At 45.8% G+C, this 26,875-nt stretch overlaps 1 protein-coding gene across 1 annotated transcript; it reads right to left on the bottom strand.

Moving 5' to 3' along the window:
• On the bottom strand, window positions 1–26,875 carry LOC115091630 (olfactory receptor 52M1-like). The gene is made up of 3 exons (XM_029601795.1): window positions 26,871–26,875; window positions 3,022–3,963; window positions 1–58 (listed from the first exon to the last, which is right to left on the bottom strand). Exons 1-3 carry the CDS (start codon window positions 26,873–26,875, stop codon window positions 1–3), a joined length of 1,005 nt encoding a protein of 334 aa, XP_029457655.1.

The following is a 26,875-nucleotide window of genomic DNA, read 5'->3' as shown; positions in this document are numbered from 1 at the left end:
TCAGTGTGGATTCTCTAGAGACGACGTATACAGAGGTGATATCACTTCTCTCTTCCTACTAGTGATATCCCTCCTCATGCATTTAAGAAGAACTCTATTAGCTTTTCTAAACGCTTTATCAAAACCACTCTACGTCGTAGTTCTGGGCCCAGTGCTGTGTCCTGCAACCTACTGGGGCAGGCCAGCCTGGTTCCCAGCATCCTCCTCCTCTGCTGAGTAAGGCCCCCGTAGCAATTCACCAGCTTTATAGGACCAGCTCCCAGGATTTCCTGTGTCGCGGACTGATGACATCACCACTGCTCTAACATAAAAGGAAGCTCACTCCTCTGGGCTGGCACCTGAGCGACAGGTTCTGTTTCTTCATTCCCCTACATCTGGCTGTTCCTGTTTCCAAGTACCCTTTAAGATCCAACCTGGTTCCTGACCTTGCTGCCTGCCCTGATCCCTGCCTATCTCCTGCTTCTGAGAGGAGTCCGCCTGCCTCAAGCTTGTCTGCCTGAACAAGTGTCCTCTCAAGGTTGAGAACCGTGGCCTTGAACAGAGTCCACTCTTCCAAGCCCATGACACTACCTCCACGTTATTAGAGATTATTGGCCTCCAGCACTCTTTTCTGCTTGGTGAATGGTAGATCCTTCCCCTTAAAATTAGTATTTGGCCTTTCCAGCTATTCTGGAGAGGACATAGCCTGGCATTTGTCCTGTGGTACCCTGCTGTCCACTATTTATTCTCTAGTGTGGATCCCATTGACCACTAGTCTCTAGGTCTTGTTTAGTAACCAATTTCTCACTCAGCTTATAATTTTTGTTCTAGTTCTGCGATTAGCCTGCTCACTCTCCAGATAAGCCGCCTCTACCGTACTCTCCCGATCAAAGGACACAATCAAGGTTTTTGGTGCTGTCTTACCCTGCTCAACAGCAACGAGTGCAAGCTCTGCGAATCGTATGCTGCCAGTTAAAACTGAGTCCCATAACTTAGGTGTTTGACGTTGAAGGCTCAGGTTAAAGGAACAGCCCCGAAAGCATTCTTCAAATTAAAGGTTTTAAGACCGTTAAGGAATCCGTTACCTTTGAGGATTTTCAAATGATTGTCCAGGCACTGGTTCTTAGCTATTTATGTGGGAATGCCGGCAAATTTGTTAAAAGTGCTGCAATTAATACAAAATGCTGCTGTAAGGGTGATTTTTAATTTACTGTGCAGGGGGTATTTATTTATTATATACCGACATTTAATCTGAGATATCACTTTGGTTTACATTCGGGTACTGTGGGTATTTCCCTATCCCCAGAGGGCTCACAATCTGAGTTTGTACCTGAGGCAATGGAGGGTAAAGTGACTTGCCCAAGGTCACCAGTGGGACTTGAAGGCTGGTCTCCTGGTTTGTAGCCCACTGCTCTAAGCACTAAGCTTCTCCTCCTCCCTAATCTATCACATCTTACTTATTAAAGCTGCATTGGATCCCAGTTACATAGCGAATTCAGTTTCAGATGTATACAATAAAATATAAATCAATTAGGCATGAATGATATGGGTTGGCTGGTAAATTAGACAAGAATACACCTGGTCGTTCCTTAGGATCGTCGACTGAAGATTTATTGGGAATTCCTTCTGTCCAGGACTTTCCGCTAGCCAGAACAAGAGCCAGGGCTTATTCTCTTACTGCCCCTGTGGAACAGATTGCCCTTGTGGTTACGTCAAGAGCAAGATTACGTGCAATTTAGGAAATTGTTAAAAGCAGAATGATTTAAAAAGGCATTACAATACATTTTTCATTGTAAGTTTTCATTGTAAGCTGCCCAAGAGGCAGTCCAAGTTATTTATTGTTAGTTTTTATGTTTCATTGTAAGCTGCCCAAGAGGCAGTCCAAGTTATTTATTGTTAGTTTTTATGTTTCATTGTAAGCTGCCCAAGAGGCATCAGTTTGATTTCACTGTAAACCGGTGCGATATGTATATTATACAGGAACATCGGTATATAAAAATAAAAAATAAATAAATAATACCGAGGAAGCGGGAGCGCTGAGGTGACGTGTGGGACCACGCAAGAAATATGCTCTCGTTTTATTTTGATGGTTTCATCGTTGTTTTAGTTTTGATTTTATGTACGCTGTGTTGCAATCCGCCTTAAACAAAATGGATTTTGCTGAATAAAAGACGCATTAATAAATAAATAAATAAATAAATAAATAGGTTGCTGCAGCAGCCCCCTGTAAATATGCAACACCCCCCCCCCCACCCCTGGATTGTGCTATTGCATCCTTCAGTAATGCTTCCGTTACTTTGCCCACCACGGATGCCTGTAATTTTCTGCATTTTGTAAATTTATTGTGGTAATCTGCAGCTCGTTCCCTTCAAGGCCTTAGAGGTGCATTAATTTGCTGTAAATATGCAAGACCCTCCTAGATTGTTCAAAACGTATGTTGCACAGCACCTTGTGCCTATCACGATCATTGTGAACTCAGCCCGTGAGTGGGAAGGAAGGAGGCAGCATAACCTTCTCTTGCCTCTGGGGGAGGAAGGGGTAGGGGTAGGTTGAGAAGACATTGAGGAATCTGTGAGGGGGCTCCATGTCAGCTCCAACGACCTCCTCAGCATCGTGGCTCCAGGGATGGGGGGGGGGGGGGGGGGGGGTCATCGCCAGGCCTTGGGGAGGAATGGTTCTCTTCAGCATTTGCATGCCAAGGGTGGGAAGGGTCAAAGTGTTTTGGGGCAGAGTTTGCAACCTGCCTAACTTAAGGCTTTTGTCAGGTAGATACTTGGTAGCCATTTGCAGTTGACCATATTATAGCCAATTAAGTAAGCTTAGGTGAATTTTCAGTTATAGCCTGGCTGGTTAGGTTGTGGTTGGAAATTCACCCAGACTTAGCCCTTGATCAATGGAGGTTTGCCACTGAGAGAGAGAAACTCTTTCATGCACAGAGCCCAGAATTTATCATAAACCGAGATCGAGTGGAGTATGACCGTTTTTTGGGAGACATCAGTGTCATTCAGTCCGTGGCGACCTCCATTCCTTTTCTTTCAGCACAAAACTCCCAAAACCCTCTGACGAATCTGCTTTGTCCTCACAGCATAAACAACTGGGTTCAATACGGGAGGCACTAGGAGGTAGAAATTGGCCAGAAGAATGTGCACGGGTGGAGCAACATTATGACCAAACCTGTGAGTTAAAGATGAAATGGTGATCGGGGTGTAAAAGGCTAAGATGGCACAGATATGGGAGCTGCAAGTTTTGAAAGACTTAAGCCGGGCTTCCAGGGTCGTGAGTCCTAAGATTACTTGCGTAATCTTAAAATAAGACACGGCAATGAGAACCGAGTCCAGTATTAACACAAAAAACCCAATAGTTAAACCATAGAGGTTATTGATGAATATATCATCACAGGTCAGATTCACCACGGCCATATGCTCGCAGTAGGTATGAGAAATGACATTAGTTTTGTAGTACGTAAACCTTGTAATAATTAAGAGCGGCAGAGGGAGAATATAAATCACGCCCCTCAAAACAGCAACTAATCCCATTTTGGCTACAACAGGATTGGTCAAGATGGTCGTATGATGCAGAGGTTCGCATATTGCAACATAACGATCAAAGGCCATAGCCAGGAAAATTCCAGACTCCATGGTAGCCAGTGAATGAATGAAGAACATCTGGACCAGGCAGCCACCAACAGCAATTTCTCTAGAATTGAACCAAAAAATGCTGAGCATTTTAGGCATAGTAGTAGTGGATAAAATAATGTCAATGGCCGCCAGCATAGCAAGGAACATGTACATGGGTTGCTGAAGACAGGATTCAGTTTTAATAATAAATATAAGGGAAGAGTTCCCTAAAAGGGCTATGACGTACATCAAGAAGAACGGGATGGAGATCCAGATGTGGGCATTTTCCACACCAGGGATGCCAATCAAGATGAAAGATGACAGGGTAAAGCAGCTACTGTTGGCCATTGCAATGACCGTCCCCAATCTGACTCAGGTTCTGAAGATCTTCTTTTCCTGAAAGAGTAATAGGAACAAGTTATACACTGCCATCAGCATGCACAGCACTGTACAACACAAGTCACATGGCGACAACGTCCCTGCACCAAAGGTGGAGCTTCAGGCCCTGCTTTCAGACAGGTGCATCTTGTATCCTTTATGCACACAATAACGAGCACAGGAGGAAAGCAGCTCATTTTGGAAGTACGCAAATGCTCCCATGTCAGTTCTGTGGTTTTGTTAAGCCACATTCATATTTTTTCGGTGTCAGCTGACATACAAAAAATTCCCTAAAATGGCAGATATAGGATAAAAAAAAAGATTACTCTTCTGGCACCATACAGTTTTACAAATGAGTTTGCATATTTTTTTTGTATGAGCTGATTGGAAAAAAAACAGATAAAGGTAAAGCAGTAGTAAACTGTTTGAGCCCTATGTGATACAAGGTGTATCGGAAAGCAGCAACAGAAAAGGCAAGTCTTTAAGTCAAGCTATGATGTATCTGCTAGGGATTTTCCTAAGTTAAATATCAGTGAGCCAATCCTCATGAAACCATTACTGGGAGACGAAACGCGCCATTGGAGGCTGGGAACCCCATGCAGAAGGTTGCACCCCGCTCATATCTGGTGGGCATTGAAGGGACTCTCTATCACCGTAATGGGGTGGATGTGCGAGTGGCTGAGCAGCCAGCTTCACAAGACTGCGGTGGCCACCACACATATGGCTCGCCTGAAATGCCAAGCAATCCCTCCTAGCCAAGCATAGAGAGGATCATGCAGAAGGTTGCATCCTGCTCATATCTGGTGGGCATTGAAGGGAGTCTCTATCACCGTAATGGGGTGGATGTGCGAGTGGCTGAGCAGCCAGCTTCACAAGACTGCGGTGGCCACCACACACATGGTTCACCTGAAATGCCAAGCAATCCCTCCTAGCCAAGCATAGAGAGGATCTGTGGGAATTCTGAGCAAGCAGGCACACCTGTTAGAGGTTTTGGGCCAAGCATGATGGCCAGCCCACGGACATCAAACAGAGATTAACCTCTGCATAAACTGAAAAGCCCCATCTACACTCACAAAGCTTCTTAAGTGAGAGGGAGGATAACTTTAAAACAAGCGCACGAAAACCCATATAATGTGGCTATATGGACACGTGCGCATATGCACATGATTTTGTATTGTGCATGTGAATGTATTTATTTAGTTAGGAACACTTATAAATCACCTTATAAATTACAAATTATAAATTATAAATTTATAAATTACAAATGCACAATAAACAGAACACTTGGACATCAAACATCGAACCAGAAAACTATTTAAAGAGTTGGAACCATGAACATGCATGTAATACAGTTAAAGCAGTCGTGAAGTAGCAACCAGATGTCCTGGTTTCTGTGGCAGAGACGTATGAGCTCTGAAGCCTTTGATTTATATTTTCAATTGATATTTGCTATTTCATCCGCACCTGGATCAGGCCACCAATGGGAAGGGTTATAAGGTAACCACAGACCAAATCATGGGCTAGATGGCTTCCTGGTGAAAGGAACTGATTATAGTGTAGAGAACGTCTTGGCTTTTATGCTTGCAAGTCATCACATTTTGTAACATGCCCATGCAAAGGAAATGATAGGTTTTACTAATTAGTCCACTAGTTTGCCCAATCTAACTCTAGGTCATCAAGACCCTCCTGGTTCTTCAGCCTAAACTCTCCCGAGTTTACCCAGACCTCTCACCCAGTTGGCTATAAAGAATGTTATTCTCACATGCACCAGGTAAATAACAGGTTTAAATATGCGCATCGCTATCGCGGGTCATAAAATAGAAACTTATATGCATGAAGGTTGGCCCCTCCCTAGAACACCCCTGGCCTGCCCCAGCTCACCCATTTCTTAAAAAGCAAATGTATTCACACACCATCTCTTGCACATGTATGTTCGAGGTTTAATAAACAGCATTTAACACAAATACGCGTCATTTGCGTGTGCATCAGCTAATTTGTAAATGTGCAACCCTTGAAAATTTACTGTGCAATCTGTAGGGCATTGTAAGTTGTGCATATACTGAGCAAAGAAAAGGGAGATGTTACAGATGTTGACTTATAGGTTGATGCCACCTTACGCCAACCTCGTTTCACTGTTTTTCTACTTCTTGTCTGTCACAATTTTGGCTGCTAGAGGGTCCCCCTGCCAGCAGGGGCCTTCACTGGTCCACACTCAGACCAGCTGTAGGCTCTGCCTTCGAGGTTACGTGATGCATCAAGAACAGTCCTATATAGACTGCCTCAGTTATAAATAAATAAACACTCAGACCAGCTGTAGGCTCTGCCTTCGAGGTTGCATGATGCATCAAGAACAGTCCTATATAGGACTGCCTCAGTTATAAATAAATAAACACTCAGACCAGCTGTAGGCTCTGCCTTCGAGGTTGCGTGATGCATCAAGGGCAGTCCTATATAGACTGCCTCAGTTATAAATAAATAAACACTCAGACCAGCTGTAGGCTCTGCCTTCGAGGTTGCGTGATGCATCAAGGGCAGTCCTATATAGACTGCCTCAGTTATAAATAAATAAACACTCAGACCAGCTGTAGGCTCTGCCTTCGAGGTTGCGTGATGCATCAAGGGCAGTCCTATATAGACTGCCTCAGTTATAAATAAATAAACACTCAGACCAGCTGTAGGCTCTGCCTTCGAGGTTGCGTGATGCATCAAGGGCAGTCCTATATAGGCTGCCTCAGTTATAAATAAATAAAGACTCAGACCAGCTGTAGGCTCTGCCTTCGAGGTTGCGTGATGCATCAAGGGCAGTCCTATATAGACTGCCTCAGTTATAAATAAATAAACACTCAGACCAGCTGTAGGCTCTGCCTTCGAGGTTACGTGATGCATCAAGGGCAGTCCTATATGTATTTTATATATATAGCACTATATATATATAGGACTATATAGACTGCCTCAGTTATAGCTCGAAGCCTCTTCATTGAGTCACCTTGGCTCTTTGCTTTGGCCATCTTGCAAGTAACTTGCCTTACCTAAGATTCCTGTTTGCCTTTCTGCCTATGCCTTGTCCTGTCTCTTATGTTCCTGTCCTTGTCTTGTCCTGTCTGGGCCTCCCTGTGGCCCTTCTGCTTCCTTGGGTATCCCAGTGGCTCTTCTTGCCTGTGAGTCTAGGTCTCCCTGTGGCCTAGCCTGTCTGTATATCTCTTGCCTTGCCCTTGCTCTGGTTGGATCTCCTAGTTGTTCTTCTTGCCTGTGAGTCTAGGTCTCCCGGTGACCTAGCCTGTCTGTATATCTCTTGCCTTGTCCTTGCTCTGGTTGGATCTCCCACTGGTCCATCCTGTCTGTGTGTACTGTGTTTTGTCTTATCCATGTTCCCAATATGGCCAATTTAGGCCTTCTCTTGTTCTGTTTGTTCTCGTGTTCCTTGATTGTCTGTTTGTCAGGTTCCCCGCGGGCCTCCCAGTGGCCCTCCTGTTTCCTGTGAGCTTCCCAGTGGCCCTCCTGTGTCCTTGCCTAGGCTTCCCAGTGGCCTATCCTATCTTTGTGTTCCCTGTCTTGTCCAGGCCTCCCAGTGGCCTATCTAGCCTCTCCATACCCTGCATTGTACCCCTGTTCCAGTTTCACCCTTGGTCTTGTCTGCGTAATTTACCTTGTTCCTGTCCGTATCTTTTACCTTGTTCCCGTCTTGTGTCTCCTAACTTCTGCTCTGCCCAGCCTTGTTCCCCAGTCCCCCTTTTGCCTTTCTCTGACTGATCTTCATTGCTGATTCAGACTGTCTCAGGTCCTTGCCTCTGTTTGATCTCTGCCTACCTTGATCTCAGCTTGGACTCTGACTTCACCTGACCGCTGCTTGCCCTGCCATGCACCCCTGGTCAGAAAAGTCCTGCAGGCCCACCCCAAGGAGGAAGTGGCTGGACAGGCAGAAGACCCCACCCTGCTCTGCTATAGAATCTGGGGGATGACCTCTAACGAGCCCGCCAGCCGTCACATTGTCACTGTTGTTACTTTAACATTGTGTGCAATGGGGGGGGGGGAGGAGTTAAGATGGCTGCCGGAGGACGCTAACGGTTCCTGCTCTGCATTTCTGTTTCCTAAAAGAATCGGGTTCTCTTTGAATATAAGAATAAAATGCCGCATAAAAGAAAAGGCAAAGTAAGAGTCTTTCCTTCGGATTCTCCTGGCCCTGCAGGGCGGAGATTCATCACTGAATATGCGCTTACCGGCTTTGAAACAAGGGCTGATGGCGCCGCTGTGGAAATACAGAGAGGAGCTGCGAAGTGACCTTAAGCCCTCCGGATCCACGAGGCCCGCTGTGTGGCTCTGCCCTCCGCCAAACCGGCAGGGTTGTGTTCCAAGGCCAAAGTGTCCCTGAACAGACACCGCAAGAAGGGCCTGCCGCTGGAGCGGAAGCTGGGACCGTCCCACCTCCTCGGATAGTGGGCCCCAAGGCATTGGAGAGAGGAGCAGCCGCTCCCGGGACGACAGGGGAAAACCCGCGACTGGAGGAGGAAGGAGAAAACATCTTGGGTCCCCTTGGAGTTTGTGAAGCCAGCGGTGATAACTTTAGAGTCCACCTTGGGACCTGATGGCGGGTACAGCCCAATCTTTTGGGGTACAGTCTCGGCTACTGAGAAAAGTCGAAAAAAGATTGGACTCGGTAGGAAAAGAGCATTCTAAAAAAGTAGAGGATCATTCAAATGCTATACAAAGCTTGACAGAAAATAGTAAAGTGGTTCGAGACATGAATAATCTTCTTGTGAAAGATCATGCTACGTCCTGAAGGAGAATTGAGTCAATAGAGAACCACTTGAGACATTCGAATGGAAGAATGATCAATTTTCCCCGAATTATGGGAGAACCACCACTGGTACTTTCAAGAGATTCGCGAATGAGGCTCTAAGGATTCCCAACGAAATGATACCTGTGGTGAAAAAGATCATTGTTTGTACCTACGAGAGGGAGCCCTACCCAGGAGTCCTTAGTGGGAGAATCTCACAGAATACCTGGAGAACCCTAATATGGAAGTCGCAGGATGTGCGGCTCTCTTTAGTTCCTTCTACACCGAGCAGGAGATGATTCAGCCGATGAAAGCTTATTTCTAAAATATAAAGAACTCTTTCATGGGTTAGGGTCTACCTAGGGTCTTACTAGGGCCACTCAACAACGTGGGAAGGCTTTTTTTATCAATGCGGCCCGAAGCAATAGCCAAGGGAGTAAATTTCCCATTACGTCTCCCATGTAAGTGTATTTTAAAATTAGCTGGGAACACTTGTATTTTCTTTCTACCAGAACAGCTGAGACAGTTCTTAAATGGGAGGGCATAGACCCACAGTTATTAGGGATCCTATATAAATACATAAAGCCGGTGCCCTGGGCAATAATATAAAGTAATATTGTGATTATACTCCCCACCCCCCAGTGTTTCCATTGTAATTATGAGAAAGAATAAGATTCTTAAGGATAAATGTGATATACATGAATTAATGTATGTAAATTATTGCCTTGATATCTTATTTCAACGTTTCACTGCAAAGGTGCTCTTTGTATTTAACTTGTAAAATTGATAAATAAACAAAAAAACCATTGTGTGCAGTGCCTGCTGGGTAACAAATCCTGGCACCAGTTCAGCAGAAGCTTTCAGCATCAGAGAGTCTGTGGCAGAGCAGAGCCTGACACACAAAACACGCACCCTGGAGTGAAGAAGGACCATGCTAGAGACGTTCGCTGCCCGTCTGAAGGCCACACCGTGCCATGAGGGGGGGCCTGGGCTCAACTGCCGGGTCTGGGGGTGCCGCAGGGGGAGTGACCGGGAGTGGCCGAATTAAGGGCCCATGATTCTGGAAGGGGCCAGGCTGCATGGCCCCCAGCCAAGGACTCTCTTTACAATGGCTGGGCAGGAAGTGACCTCTGAGGGGGCTGGATATGTACTGCATGTACCCCGCTTCCTGAGCTGGATATGTATTGCATGTACCCCGCTTCCTGACAACAGATCCCAGGCCCGGACCCAATACTTATCCACAGCAGCGAATCCTTCTCGGGTTTCCCTTTTCTGGACGTACTGTGTTATCATTTACGAGTGTTTTAATGCTGTAAGCCACCTCGGGCTGCTCTGTAGAGTGCGGGCGATAAATTTGTTAAAATAAAGAAATAAACTGAGCTGGAATCCCCAAGGCAGAGAAGGAAATTGTCACCTCCCCCCTGCACCTGAATCAGATCGAAATATGGTCAAGAATGCCAGTGGACGCAGGGGTCGTGAAAGGGCATAAAGTCGATATAACCGTGTGAAGTGTGAAAGACTGGAACGATATTATCATGGGGGGCGTTCCTGGGAAGCGCTGTCTGGCGAGGAGCGGAGTTAGACGGCTAAGTTAACCGGCACTTTCCGATATTTAGAGCTCGCCAGCCTTTCCTATCCGGCTAACTCTGGTCGGGCCATAGGGTTAGACATAGCCGGCTAACTTCAAGAAAGCCGTGTGGAAGTGTCCACACAGCCCGGTGGCTATGTTGTCTGTTTGTTTCACTGTTGCTCAATAAAAATTGTTTGAACATAAAAAAAAAAAAAAAGAAAGCCATGTTCATCCAGCTAACTAACTAGCCAAGCCGCACAGCGGCTGAAAATGCACCCCGTTATCTTACATACGTGTTTCTGATCATGAATTTGTAATCCGCTTAGCGCGTGCCGTTACAGGCAGGCTAAAAATATTTTAAATAAATAAGGAAATGTATTTTTTCATAGAAAAGGGTGGTGGATGTACAGGACGGGTGTGTGTGTGTGTTAGCGGCCGCTGTTATTAGAGGCAGCAGGTCAGCACTAGACACGTCCTAAATTCACCAGTGTGGCTTTCCAGAGACGTGTTCCCGTAACACACGATGAGGTTATTATCTTGACTCTACGGGGCAGCTTTCATGCGAGAGATTCCCGGGGCGTTCTGTGGGTGCAGAAGCTGTGCAGCCACCCCCGGGGTGGAGAGCCTGGCACAGCACATTCCCTGCTCCTGGACTGCCTGAAAGCTTTTATATTTCTGGAAGATGAAAGGTCCTAAAATGTCCCATCCAGTGAGATGCCCCTTGTGAAAGGCTGATGAACCGGAGCCATTTCCTCTCTACACCCATAGAATCAGGACTGCTTAGTTTGCCGGTTCACTTAAAATCAGGGTTTTACTCATTAACAAGAAAAGGAATTTAGCCAATTTAGTACTGGTTTGCTAGGCTTACTCTACTACCTTTCTTATATTAATCAAAGAGGCTTCAATAATGTATAAGGAGAATGCAAGTCATAACATTAAATTCCAGCTAAAGCAATCACAGCTTTAAGTTCATCTGAAAAGATCATAATATACAATCCTACAGTTAATTAATCACTGCAGATGGCAGACAGTCAAGCAATGTCTCTGACTAGTAAAAGATGCTGAACTGACAAAGCCGAGACTGCTTCAGTTTGTCCCTCAGTGACCCAGGCTTGATAGGTTTGTGCCTTTCATGGGACTTCAGCTCATGAATTCGGTGCTCGTGAAGGACGCAGAATTAATAGCACTGGAAACCAAATTCCTACAGTAAGGGAACTGGTGCAAAGCAGCCAGAAACAATGCACACGTCCCTAATAACAGGCTCTGGAAGGACCTGGCCCCCAGACCAGTCTCCTGCTCAATGACAGGGGTCAGCTCCTGTAACCCCAAGCCGCGAGGCCACACTAGGAGTCCTTCGTCTGAGGAAGTGGACGCTGCTTTAATAATTTGGTGAATCTAGAAGGTGCCACACGACTCCTGTCAGTTATGAGTCCTTCAATATTCCTTCTCTAATTATTCAGAGAAAGCCCTGGGTTTTTTGCTTGTAATTCCTACTTCAACGTCCGCCGTGCAATGTGAATTAATTTCCTGAAGTTACACAGACACATCCCGACTAAGCTTCTGAAAGTCTAACCCATACAACTCAGAATGCATTTTTCCACCCATGTACATTCATCAGACAATAACCATAGCTCTCTTGTTCTTGACCAGCACCAGGGGAGCCTTCACTGTTGGGATCACATTCATGTACTATTTCTGCCGTTTAACCACGAACCACCCAGCATGATGTTTGTCATCACAGGCTCCCTTTTAGGACACCTCAGTGGGTCTCTCTACTCCACACACAGGGCTGCTGAGTCTTCTGGTAAAGACGACTTATCCCCACAATTACCAGGTAATCAGATTCTATCACCTGCCTACCTTAGATGCACGATTAAGTTCTCAAACCGGCCTTTGAGCGACTCAATCCAGCTCGCTTTTTCACTGGATGCGTTTGCATTAAATATGATTTCAGCAATTCCTGGGCTTTCAACATTACATCAGCAATACCAGCAGAATAATCGTCCAAACTTACTGTGCCAGGAGCGCATAGGTGTGAGGATCATGAGGTTCCCGGCCTCTGTGCACAGAGCTGGGTGCTCATCTGGCGGGAGGGCAGTGCGCTGCACTTTATCAGGTATCCATGGACGAAACCCCCCTCCCCCGGAGGCACTGCAATCTCACATCCCTCCAGGAGCGCCACTCACTTCCTCAGGTCCATAACAGGGACAGGTTTCAAACTCCACGGGGAAACTCGGCGGGTAAAGATGCTCTAACATTCGCCAACTCCAAACACCTTGTTCTGCTTTTTCAAATTCATTTCATTAAAGCTACCGAGTATAAAATGCTTTTAATTTGTAGTGCTCTTAAAATAATAAAGAAAATGCAACAAAGCTGTTTTTTTTTCAAAGTATTAAATTTCCATGTTTAAAAACTCAAACCAGGAAGTCACCAAATAATGATGAATGAATAAGATGTCCCCGCAACATTAAATGTGCCTAGACTAGCAAGGAATCAGGACGGCAAAAAAAGACCATATGGCCCATCCAGTCTGCCCATCCATCCAATGAATTTAGCATCACTTCCTTAGAGATGCCCTGCATTTATCCCAGGCGTCTCTGAATTCAGAGGCTATTTTTGTCTCCACCAGCTCCACTGGGAGGCCGTTCCATGCATCCAGCAACCTCTCTGTACAGAAATATTTCCTAAGATTACTCCTGAATCTACCCACTTTCACCCTCATCCCATGACTCCTCATTGAAAAAGGCTCCCCTCCTGTGGAAGGAAACCTTGGAGATATTTGAATGTCTCTATCCTATCTCCCCCAACCCGCCTTTCCTCTAGGGTATTCATGTTTAGATCTTTAAGTCTATCCCCCTATGCTTCAGAACAAAGACCACTGCCCATGTTAGCAGCCTCCCTCTGGAGCGACTCCATCCTGTTTATATCCTTTTGAAGGTGGGGTCTCCATAACTGTACACAGTACTCCAAGTAAGGTCTCATCAGGGACCTGTACAGGGGCAATATCACCTGCTGACCCTTCCTCTCCCTGTGCAGCCAAGCAGCTTTCTGGCTTTTACCATCGCTTTATCCACCTGTTTGGCCACCTTAAGATCATCAGACACAATCACCCCCAGATCCCGCTCTTCCTTTGTGCTTAGAAGAACTTCACCTCCAATACTGTCCCTCTCCCTTAGGTGGGACAGGGTGGTTGGGGCCTAGGACACTGTAGTTACCCTTTACCAGGGTAACTCAGAACTGCAGCAAAGTAACAGCTTCTATGTCAACCGCAAGCTACAAAGAGATTTGTGACCAGGATAATTGCAAGAACTGGGAACACTATCATTACTGCTACTACTACTACTACTGCTAGTATTTATCACTTCTAAAACACTACTAGACATGCGCAGTGCTGCCCTGACACACATAAGAGACAGCCCCTGATCTTTAGAGTCTACAGTCTAGTCAAGACAAGCACACATTGCTCGGTGCATCTCATGGAAAACACACCAGTTCTGCGGTCACTACCCTTGGCTGCCCATAATTTAATATGTCACACTTAAGATCCTATTACTAATTCTCAAGGCATTGCATGGTGATGTGCTACTCTGTATTAGTGTGGCTTGAAAGATCGATGTGCCCAGTTCTCAACCAGAGATACCATCGTTTGGAAATGTGAGAATCTTATGAAACGAGAATGTGTGCACTTGTGATGGAATTCCCTTCCCGAGGAAGTGAGGGCTGAGTTGTGCATGAAGGCCTTGCCAAAGCGGGAGAAGGGATTCGTATTTTCACAGGCATCTGGAGGAGAAAGTGGACCGTTTTATGTTTCAGCCGTGCCTGCTGGTTCACTGGGACGTGGGAACATTTTGTTTTCATGCGTGTTGTGTTGTAATCTGCCAAGGATTAAAGATAGTGCAGGCCGGAAATGTTTTAAATAAATAAATAAATAAAAAACAAGACTCTGTAAGAACCGTATTGTAGAGCAGTGTTTCAAACAAGTGGGTTTCTGTACTGGATTTGAATATGGCCAGAGAAGAAGCGTGATGCACGGACACAGGAAGTCTGTTCCGGGCATGTGGCGCAGCGAGATGGAAAGCGCGGAGTCGGGAGCTGGCGGTGGAGGAGAAGGGCACAGGTAAGAGTAGAGACAATGAATGGAGTTCATGAGGAAGGGTGAAGGGCGAGAGAAGAGATTGGTAATGAGGAGCCGCAGAGCGAAAGCAATTCTAGGCGCCTAAGAGAAGTTTGAACGGTGAGAGGACCACTAAGAGCAAGTTCCAGTAGTCCAAGCAGGGGGTGATAAAAGTGGCTGAGCGTTTTGGTAGCAGGCTCAGAAAAGAAGGGATGGATTTTAGCGATGTTATGGAGGAAGAAGCGAGGCACTTTAGCAGTGTTTTGGATATGCGTAGAGAAGGCATCAAGGATGACCATTCGTAGCAGAGCGCTGCCAGTGAGCTGGTTTTACTGACTCTGAAAACCTGGTGCAGGAATAGGGACGGAGCTGGGATGACTCTTGGAAATCACTCTGGTCTGTGAGTTGGAAGTAAGTTTTCTGTTCTCTGATGGGAACTCTCTCTGAGGTTTGGTCAAGCTGAGTCTCTTTTATAAGATTTTTACTTTTAAGAGAGGAATTCTGTGCTGGCAAACAAAGCCAGCAAATGTTTGGACTGACACGGGCTAGAGGTAAGTTTTCTTTTGATGTGTCAAATGTTTTCTCTGTTAAACAGCTGCCACCTACCTTGGGGCCCTGAAAACAGATGTAATGTTTGTAAATACCTGCAATTAAACACCTCTAATCATTCAGCAACCAATACATGGCTATAGTTTGCAGGTTCAAAGCACAAAATAATCACAGACTTTAGTCTGAATTTTCAAAGCAGACTTATATGCACAAGTTTGCTTTGAAAATGTGTAGGTTGTCCTACTACGTGTGCAGACATACATACAGAAAGTTATACCCTGTGACGCAGAAAGGACATAGAACCCCTCTGTGGGAGCTTTCAAGGATTCCCTACTTGGGAAACTGGGATAAAAAAAAACATTATATGCACAGTCACATGGTCCTGCACAAGTAATTGTGCTGGTCTGACTTGACACAATTGGGCTGGTTTGATTGGACACAATAAGCAGGGAGGAAGAAGGATCCATCAGAACAAAATAGGATAAAACATAAGAATTGGCAAGTTAAATGTAAGACATTGATAAGATAGGCTAAGAGAGAATTTGAAAAGAAGTTGGCCTTAGAGGCAAAAACTCACAATGAAAACTTTTAAAATATATCCAAAACAGAAAGCCTGCAAGGGAGTCAGTTGGACTGTTGGATGATCAAGGGGTTAAAGAGGCACTTAGAGAAGATAAGGCCATCGCGGAGAGATTAAACAATTTCTTTGCTTCAGGCTGAAGAGGATGTTGGAGAGATACCCGTAATGGAGAAGGTTTTCATGGGTGATGATTCGATCAACTGAACCAAATCACTGTGAACCTGGAAGATGTGGTAGGCTTGAACAGTAGTAAATTACCTGGACCAGATGGTATATACCCCAGGGTTCTGAAAGAACTAAAAAATGAAATTTCAGACCTATTAGTAAAAGATTTGTAACCTATCATTAAAATCATCCAATGCACCTGAAGACTGGAAGATGCACCTGAAGACTGGAAGAGGTTCAAAACACGGATCACCCACAGAAGGAAATAAGAAGAAAAACAAAGAAAAATTGTGAGAACAAACACACCATCATCACTAACATCAACACTAAGACCTTCAGCAGTTACATAGCATTATCATTCCTACTATTCAATGCACAATCCATAGTAAAGAACCTACCGACCTACTCGATGATTACAAACCAGATTTCATAGCCATCACGGAAACATGGATAAAAAACACCGACCCAGTTTTAATCAACCAAATCAACAACCCTATCTACAGAACGTTTTCAATCCCCAGACCAAAAAAGAAAGGAGGAGGTCTAAGGCTATTTATAAAAAAAAACCATACAGATGAAATTACTCCCAACTAACACACACACTCACCACTGGAAATTGCAATATTCGACTCACCAAATCTACAAATCTGTCTTGTATACTGCCCCCCCAACTCACTAGATCAGAACTGCTCACCACTGATAGAATTCTTCTTGACCAATCTAACTATCAACAAACCCATCATCATCTTAGGACACTTTAACTTACACTTAGACACCATCCCCCACTCCCCCCCATGCACCTCAATAACAGATGCCCTCTCAACCCTAGGCCTAAGTCAAATCATCAAAGGCCTAACGCACAAAGCAGGTCACAAACTAGACCTCGTCTTCATCAATACTGACATATGGGCTACTTACCACACAAGTATCACTAACATCCCCTGGTTGGACCACTCTCTAATCCACTCTAATCTGACTTCCAACTGTAAATATACAACAGAAAAAAGCCCTCCTAGATCCTTCGCATACCGGCCACCCTTCAACATAGAGACACTTCAAGACAATCTCTAAACAGAACTAACGAACATAGACCTATCCAACACAGAAAACGCCACTTCCTCCTGGCTCACCATCACTAAAGCAATAGAAAAAGATAAACCCCATGATAAAGAAAACAATAAAAAACCCAAAACATCAGAACCAATGGTACAATGACAACATCAGATCAGCCAAACATGAACTCCGAAAAAAAGAAAAAAACCTGGCGGAACAACAAAACAACCACACTACTTAATGCCTACCGATCACACTTAGCGTACTACAAAAAACTTATCCACAACGCAAAAAACGATTTCTACTCAAACAAAATAAACAAATTCCAACATAACCCAAGAATGCTTTTCAATATCGTGCAAAGCCTAACCAAATCCACCAATGACCAGACCTCATCAACCTCCAAGATTTCAAGCAACGACTTTGCAGATTTCTTTAACGAAAAAATCAAAAACCTCATAAAAACCTCAATCCCCTTAGAATTACGACAGGAACCATGTCTTCCAACATTCAGAAAGAGACTTAAGACATGGCTGTTCAAGAAAGCCTTTCCGGATTCTGACTGATGCTCTTCCACCAAATACAGAAAGACGGATTATCTCCCACTAAACTGATACAGACATACCAAACACTGCTTGTTCTTCTTGCTAAAACTTCTATCATACTCTGCTTCTTCTCCAAGTTAGAACCATCCTTGTTTTATTGTAACTGATTTTTCTTCGCACTTTTATAACTTGTTATAATGTTTAAATGTATACTCTCATATTTATGCACATTTATAATGTTTTGATCACCCCTTGTTTTATGTAAACCGACATGATACGAATTCTGTGAATGCCGGTATAGAAAAAACTCAAATAAATAAATAAATAAATAAATAAATAAATAATAACCTCAACAACAACACGCAAGACCCAAAAATATAAATCAACCAAACACCAAGCTGGCCCAACTTTGATCCAGCATCATCACTGGAAATCCAATCTATCAGCAAAAAAATGAACCCAGCTAAGCACCCCATCGATAGCATACCCATACCGACAATCAAAGCCATCAAACCATCAATAACCAAAACGTTAACCGACATCGTGAACTTATCCCTCACAGAAGGAAACTACCCCAACTGCCTAAAATCAGCAATTATCAAACCTATACTGAAAAAGACCAACCTGGATCCAGAAAACCCACTAAAATACAGACCCATATCAAACCTACCATTCATTGTCAAAATTATTGAAAAAATCGTCCACTCACAACTCAGCGACCACCTGGAAAGGAACAACATCCTACTCCCCACACAATTCGGCTTCAGGAAACACCTGAACACAGAGTCACTACTCCTATCATTAAACGACACCGTGCTCAAAGGATTTGACAATGGCCACAGCTACCTTCTAGTCCTACTAGACCTATCAGCAGCCTTCAACATGGTAAACCACTCAATCATGATTGATCATCTCTCCAAAATTGGTGCAAATGAAAAAACCCTACAATGGTTCTCATCCTATCTATCACAAAGAACCTACCAGGTGTCAATCAATGACACCCTCTCAAAGAAAATAAACCTTGACACCGGAGTTCCCCAAGGCTCCGCTCTATCTGTGACACTCTTCAACATTTATCTTCTCCCAATATTCCACTTCTTCTCAAACCTTAAACTGAACCACTTCATATATGTAGATGATATCCAAATACTAATCCCAATATACAACACTCTGAAAGATACCTACGAAAAAACAGCCACTTACCTCACCAAAATAAAGCAACTACTAATCATGCTGGATAGAAAGAACAACTCTTCTCACCTACCACCACTCAACATAATAACCAAAAGGCGGCAATCTCCCCTGTCACTCATGCCCGCAACCTAGGAGTCATAATCGACAATGAACTATTCTTTAAGAACCACATCACTGCTAAAATCAAAGACGGATATCACAAACTCCTAACCCTACGTCTAAAACCTTTCCTTACCCCCAACGACTTCAGAACAGTCCTGCAACTACTCATCTTCTCCAATCTGGACTACTGCAACTTACCTCTCACCACCATCTGACCACTCCAAATCCTTCAAAATACAGCCGCCAGAATACTCACAGGAACTAAAAAATACAATCACATTACTCCCACACATATATCACTATACTGGCTCCCAATAAAATTCAGGATAGACTACAAAATACTATCCATATTACACAAAATAATATACGAAAAACAAACAAACTGGCTAAGTGAATCTATAAAACTCCACTCACCAAACCAAAACCTCCGCTCAACTAATAAAGGTCTATTAAAAATTCCACCTGCTCGTTCCAAACAACTTACCTCAATTCGGAAGAGAGCCATATCCCTAGGAAGTCCCAAACTCTGAAACACCCTCCAAACCAAGCTCAGAACACAGCAAAATTTAAAAACCTTCAAAAAAGAACTAAAAACGTGGATGTTTACCAAAGCCTACCAAAACTCCCAATGACTCTCTGTTATTATCTCCCTCCCTACCGTCTTAAGTAAACACGTGGAACCAATGCATGCACGTAATATAACCTGTACAGTCTGACTCCCGGACTACGTTTATAACGCCTACAATAACTATGTTAACAATCGCATGAATCTTTTGAACACTGTTAAACATTGAAACTTTGTAAACCGTTGTGATGGCGAAACCGAATGACAGTATATAAAACTCGATAAATAAATGAATAAAATAAATTTTAAAAGGGATCCAGGGTTGATCTGGGAAACCCTAGACCTGTGAGCCTGACTTCAGTGCTGGGAAAAATCATGGAAACTCTTACAAAGAATGAAATCACAAACATTTAGATAGACATGGTTTGATGGGACACAGCCAACATGGATTTACCCAAGGGAAGTCTTGCCTCACAAATCTGCTTCATTTTTTTGAAGGAGTAAATAAATATGTGGACAAAGGTGAACTGGTAGATGTAGTGTATTTGGATTTTCAGAAGGCATTTGACAAAGTTTCTCATGAGAAGCTTCTAGGAAAAGTAAAAAGTCATGGGATAGATGGCGATGTCCTTTCGTGGATTGCAAACTGGCTAAAAGACAGGAAACAGAGTAGGATTAAATGGTCAATTTTCTCAGTGGAAGGGAGTGGACAGTGGAGTGCCTCAGGGATCTGTATTGGGACCCTTACTTTTCAATATATGTATAAATGATCTGGAAAGAAATACGACGAGTGAGATAATCAAATTTGCAGATGACACAAAATTGTTCAGAGTAGTTAAATCACAAGCAGATTGTGATAAATTGCAGGAGGATCTTGTGAGACTAGAAAATTGGGCATCGATATGGCAGATGAAATTTAATGTGGACAAGTGCAATGTGATGCATATAGGGAAAAATAACCCTTGCTGTAGTTTCCTGGGTGGTAACTCCATATTAGGATACCATATTGGATAATTCATTGAAATCGTCAGCTCACTGTGCTGCAGCAGTCAAAAAAAGCAAACAGAATGTTGGGAATTATTAGAAAGGGAATGGTGAATAAAACGGAAAATGTCATAATGCCTCTGTATCGCTCCATGGTGACACCGCACCTTGAATACTGTGTGCAATTCTGGTCACCGCATCTCAAAAAAGATATAGTTGCACTGGAGAAGGTACAGAGAAGGGCTACCAAAATGATAAAGGGGATGGAACAGCTCCTCTATGACGAGAGGCTGAAGAGGTTAGGGCTGTTCAGCTTGGAGAAGAGACGACTGAGGAGGGATATGATAGAGGTGTTTAAGATCATGAGAGGTCTAGAATGGGTAGATGTGAATCGGTTATTTACTCTTTCGGATAATAGAAGGACTTGGGGCACTCCATGAAGTTAGCATGGGGCACATTTAAAACTAATCATAGAAAATGCTTTTACTCAGTGCACAATTAAGCTCTGGAATTAATTGCCAGATGGCATATTAAGGCAGTTAACATGACTTGGTTTAAAAAAAGGTTTGGACAAGTTCTTGGAAGAGAAGTCCATAAACTGCTATTAATCAAAGTGACATAAGAAATAGCCACTGCTATTAATGGCATCAGTTGTTGCGGTCCCGGTCCCGGTCCCTACCTGCTTTCCCCTGCTCCAGGTCGTGTCGGGAACCGCCGCGTTTCGGGCCTTCTGGGCCGCATTGCAGCGGCGTCTCCACGAAGGAGACGCCGCCGAGGCCCGATCCCGACTCTGCCCCCTCTGAAGCACGCGCGCGAGGAGTGACGTTTGCTGGACAGCCCCCAGGATGACGTCAGACGCCGGCAAAGTATTTAAGCCGGCATCTGCCTGCATGGAGCTGCATTGCAATGAGGTCTCTCTGTTAGAGTGTCTAGTTGCGTTCCAGTTGTCCCTGCGTTGGTTCCTGCTGTTCCTGGATCCACTCCTGCTGTTCCTGAATCCGCTCCTGCTATTCCTGTGCCAGCTTCAGCTGCTCTTGATCCAGCCCTTGGTTTGTTACTCTGGGTCCTGACTCCAGCTTTCTTCCGACTCTCCGTGCCTGCTGCCTGCCTCGACCTTTGGATTGTCTTCTCTACTCGTCTCACTGCCGTCTCCTAAGTCCCAGCTGTCCAGATCCCTACGGGCTCCTCCTGGGGGGACCTTGGACTTCCAGGGTGAAGATCCATCTTCTCCACTAGTCTCGCTGCTGTCACCTAAGTCCCAGCGGTCCGGATCCCTACGGGCTCCTCCTGGGGGGATCTCGGATCTCCAGGATGAAGACTCCACCTGTGCTTCCGCCATGGTTCCGCCTCCCGGCCTACCTTCTTCGGCGGAGCTTTTTATTCCGCCAGGCCGGCCCAAGGGTCCACCATCCAGTTCACAACATCAGTAGTATGGAATCTATTTAATGTTTGGGTTCTTGCCAGGATTGGCCACTGTTGGAAACATAGAAACTAGAATATGACAGCAGAAAAGGTTAAAAAGATCCATCCAGTCTGCCCAGCAAGCATATGGCAGCATCTGCCACGCCATACAGGTCACCCCCATCCTTAATTTCTCAAACCGATAAAGTCAGGGCCCTTGTTGGTTGCTGTTTGAGTTCAATTCCTTGTTACCTCTTGCTGTTGAAGCACAGAGCAATGTTGGAGTTGCATCAAAAGTATCAGGCTTATTGGTTAAGGGTAATAACCGCCGCATCAGCAAGTTACCCCCATGCTTAATTGTTTTCCCAGTATGGCATGTTCTTATGTTCTTATGACATCGCAGACGGGATAGAAGGTAAGGTTTGTCTTTTTGTGGATGACACTAAGATCTGCAACAGAGTGGACACACCGGAAGGAGTGGAGAGAATGAGACGGGATTTAAGGAAACTGGAAGAGTGGTCGAAGATATGGCAGCTGAGATTCAATGCCAAGAAGTGCAAAGTCATGCATATGGGGAGTGGAAATCTGAAAGAACCGTATTTGATGGGGGGGTGTTGCAAGCACGAGGAGCATGGTCGCCTCTAAAGCAGGTGAGATGAGCCCTTGGGCCACGGCGGAACTCAGGGAGCAGCCCCAAGTCATACCCTGGGATGTGAGCTGTGCAAGCATGGAGAACCAGGCCAGGCATAGCTGAAGCAAGGAATAGAGAACAAGGTCTGACCCTTAGCCGGACCTACACGCCCAAGACAACCAACAACGCAATGTTGATTGATCAACGGTTCTCCGACTGTTCCAAGCCCTTTCGGACCTGCCACTGGGTAACGGCATTGGACAGCAGGCCGGACAGAGGACGAGGGCAGACAGAGTCCTTAGAACACAGAAGACATCACAGACGAGGGCTGAAGCGAAGACATCACGGACGAGGGCTAAGGCGAAGACATCACGGACGAGACAGGAACTTGGGCAGAAGGACATTGGCACTGTCTCTCAGGGCGCCCTACTCAGCCCACCGACACGGGCGGACCCAATGGGCTGGTCGCGGACCATCCTCTCCCACTGCGCGCCCTAGACAGCCCAGGAAGGCTGATCGCAGACCACGTTGAGAACGGGACGAGAGCAGGGAAGAAGTGAGATACTGCACTCCTGGCAGTCTGAGGTGGATACTGCACTCCTGGCAGTCTGAAGCGGGAAACTGCTCTCCTGGCAGTCTGAAGTGAGATACTGCACTCCTGGCAGTCTGAGGCGGGAAACTGGACTCCTGGCAGTCTGAAGCGGGAAACTGGACTCCTGGCAGTCTGAGGCGGGAAACTGCACTCCTGGCAGTCTGAGGCGGGAAACTGCACTCCTGGCAGTCTGAGGCGGGAAACTGCACTCCTGGCAGGCTGAGGCAGGAAACTGCACGCCTGGCAGTCTGAGGCGGGATACTGCACGCCTGGCAGTCTGAAGTGAGATACTGCACTCCTGGCAGTCTGAAGTGAGATACTGCACTCCTGGCAGTCTGAGGCGGGATACTGCACGCCTGGCAGTCTGAGGCGGGATACTGCACTCCTGGCAGTCTGAAGTGAGATACTGCACTCCTGGCAGTCTGAGGCGGGTTACTGCACTCCTGGCAGTCTGAAGCGAGATACTGCACTCCTGGCAGTCTGAGGTGGGAAACTGCTCTCCTGGCAGTCTGAGGCGGGAAACTGCTCTCCTGGCAGTCTGAAGCGAGATACTGCACTCCTGGCAGTCTGAGGTGGGAAACTGCTCTCCTGGCAGTCTGAGGCGGGATACTGCACTCCTGGCAGTCTGAAGCGAGATACTGCACTCCTGGCAGTCTGAAGCGAGATACTGCACTCCTGGCAGTCTGAGGTGGGAAACTGCTCTCCTGGCAGTCTGAGGCGGGAAACTGCTCTCCTGGCAGTCTGAGGCGGGAAACTGCTCTCCTGGCAGTCTGAAGTCAGATACTGCACTCCTGGCAGTCTGAGGCGGGTTACTGCACTCCTGGCAGTCTGAAGTCAGATACTGCACTCCTGGCAGTCTGAAGTCAGATACTGCACTCCTGGCAGTCTGAGGCGGGTTACTGCACTCCTGGCAGTCTGAGGCGGGTTACTGCACTCCTGGCAGTCTGAGGCGGGTTACTGCACTCCTGGCAGTCTGAAGCAAGCAGGAACATCAGGAACTGGAACAGGAACAAACATCTAGGAACATCTGGAACCAACATCAAGGCAATAGGCAAGACACAGGACAGGGAGCTGTCAAGACAAGAGAAGACCACAGAGGACCTGGATCGATGAAGCCGTACAGACGACTGTGAGACTCAATCCAAAGGCCAACAGGAACTGAAGTGAAAGTCCTTTTATACTGCTGTATGCAGGCAACTCCCTGGGAGGAGTACACCTGGACCGCCCCTCACTGGCCCTATAACTGAGGAGGAGTGCTGCGGGCCGGCACCTAGGGAGAGGGCGTGACCCGAAGCAGGAAGTCCAAGCAGAGCCAAGCAAGCCTCAGGCAGGCCCCAAGAACAGAGAGACCTCCCAAGCCCTGGAGCAAATCCTGGATAGTTTGCAGGCGAGGCCCTGGCTTCGAAGCTGCCTCCAGAGGAAAAGGTGAGATGCCTCCTGTGGCACAGCACAGGAGGGATCATAACAGGGGGTGAAGGGCTGATGTGCACGGAGCAGGAGAGAGACCTTGGGGTGATGGTGTCTAATAATCTGAAGTCGACGAAACAATGCGACAAGGCGATAGCTAAAGCCAGAAGAAACCTGGGCTGCATAGAGAGAGGAATATCGAGTAAGAAAAGGGAAGTGATTATCCCCTTGTACAGGTCCTTGGTGAGGCCTCACCTGGAGTACTGTGTTCAGTTCTGGAGACCGTATCTCCGAAGAGACAGAGACAAGATGGAGGCGGTCCAGAGAAGGGCGACCAAAAAGGTGGAGGGTCTTCATCGAATAACTTATGAGGAGAGATTGGAGAATCTAAATATGTACACCCTGGAGGGAAGGAGGAGCAGAGGTGATATGATACAGACTTTCAGATACTTGAAAGGTTTTAATGATCCAAAGACAACGACAAACCTTTTCCGTAGGAAAAAAAATCAGCAGAACCAGGGGTCACGATTTGAAGCTCCAGGGAGGAAGACTCAGAACCAATGTCAGGAAGTATTTCTTCACGGAGAGGGTGGTGGATGCCTGGAATGCCCTTCCGGAGGAAGTGGTGAAGACCAGATCTGTGAAGGACTTCAAAGGGGCGTGGGATAAACACTGTGGATCCATAAAGTCTAGAGGATGTGAATGAAGAGCGGGTGGCTCGCAGGAATGACGGCTACTACCTGGAGATAATACCCTTATTCAATAAACATACACACGGTTAATGCGACTCCAACATTGCTCTAAGCTTCAACGACAAGAGGAAATGTGGAAAAAAGGATTTCCATCCACATAAAAGCAGGGGAGTAGCTTGCTTGTTACAGCGGTTACTACCCCAAACCAAATAAGCCTGATACTTCACTTTCAATACATATCCAGCATAGCTCTCTGCTTCAACGGCAGGGGGGAAAGAAAATAAGAGGATTTATATTCAGACAACAGCCAACAAGGACTGAATTGCATAGCCTGGGTAAACAAATAAGCGTGGGAGTAGCTTCTGCTTATTGCGCCGGTTACAACCCATAACTAACTAGCTGGATACTTTACTAAGATGCAGCTCCAGCACTGCTCTCTATGATGGCGGGGGTGCAAGAGAAATAGAACCAAAAAAGTTATTTAAAGGGACAAAAGTAACAGAAAAGTATGATAAAAAAAAAGTGTGAAGCTTGCTGGGCAGACTGGATGGGCCGTTTGGTCTTCTATGAAATGGCAGATGAAATTTAATGTGGATAAGTGCAAGGTGATGCATATAGGGAAAAATAACCCATGCTATAATTACACAATGTTGGGTTCCATATTAGGTGCCTCAACCCAAGAAAGAGATCTAGGTGTCATAGTGGATAACACATTGAAATCGTCAGCTCAGTGTGCTGCGGCAGTCAAAAAAGCAAACAATGTTGGGAATTATTAGGAAGGGAATGGTGAATAAAACGGAAAATGTAATAATGCCTCTGTATCGCTCCATGGTGAGACCGCACCTTGAATACTGTGTACAATTCTGGTCACCGCATCTCAAAAAAGATTATAATTGCGATGGAGAAGGTTCAGAGAAGGGCAACCAGAATGATAAAGGGAATGGAACAGCTCCCCTATGAGGAAAGACTAAAGAGGTTAGGGCTGTTCAGCCTGGAGAAGAGACGGCTGAGGGGGGATATGATAGAGGTCTTTAAGATCGTGAAAGGACCTGAACAAGTTAATGTAAATCAGTTATTTACTCTCTCTCAGATAATAGAAGGACCAGGAGGCACTCCATGAAGTTAACAAGTAGCTCATTTAAAACACATCCAATAAAATTGTTTTTCACTCAGTGCATAGTTAAACTCTGGAATTCATTGCCAGAGGATGTGGTTAGTGCAGTTACTATAACTGGGTTTAAAAAAGGTTAGGATAAGTTCCTAGAGGAAAACTCCATAAACTGCTATTCCGGTAATTAATAAGCAAGAGTAGCTTGTGATCTGTCTAATGTATGGGTAATTGCCAGGTTCTTATGGCCTGGATTGGCCACTGTTGGACACAGGATACTGAGCCTGATGGTCCCTTGGTCTGACCCAGTATGGCATGTCTTATGCTCTTATGTTTTACCCCTCATTCCCCCACAGCTAAGGAACCTCTGTGCTTATTCCAGGCGGTGGAGTGCTCCATGTATTCAGCAGCCTTTCTGCTCATCCTAATCTCCTAAAAGTCCCCGTCCCACTTCCATATAAAACAGTGCACAGAGAGGGTGCAGGGAGAGAGGGGGCAGTGGGTCGGGCTGGCGGGACCCCAGGTTTCTCACTTCTGCGCTGTAACCCTGAGGCCGTGCAGCGCTGCCCAGCACAGCAGTCTCACAAGGAAGCGCTGACGGTGTCTGCACAGTGCCCCTTAGGTGGGAATTAAGATTCAATCAGAAGCGAGCGGCAGTAATCAACAGCAGGTGCTGCGCTGCGTCCCAGCAGCGTCCCTGGAGCGCAACCATAACCGCGTCCGCAATTAGAGCAGAGCAGGAAGCAAACAGGCAAGACCCAGAGGGCTTGGGCTGGGAGAGAAGGCGATTTCCTGGCCAGGGGAGCCCTCCTCAGGCTGGGCTCTGGAACTGCAGGCAGAGTCCGGCACAGCAGGGATCCTCTCGCTTACGTCAT

Source organism: Rhinatrema bivittatum, chromosome 5 (assembly GCF_901001135.1).
Source record: "Rhinatrema bivittatum chromosome 5, aRhiBiv1.1, whole genome shotgun sequence".
Classification (NCBI taxonomy): Eukaryota; Metazoa; Chordata; class Amphibia; order Gymnophiona; family Rhinatrematidae; genus Rhinatrema; species Rhinatrema bivittatum.
Note: the sequence above shows the minus strand (reverse complement) of the source record. Positions and strands in the feature narration are given on the sequence as shown.

What these genes read in the sequence shown, in the direction of transcription:
- LOC115091630 (XM_029601795.1), bottom strand. An exon ending in CAGAGGGTTTTGGGAGTTTT is followed by an intron (nt 59 to 3,021) that starts GTGCTGAAAGAA and finishes GGATATCACTAG; the next exon opens with TAGGAAGAGAGAAGTGATAT.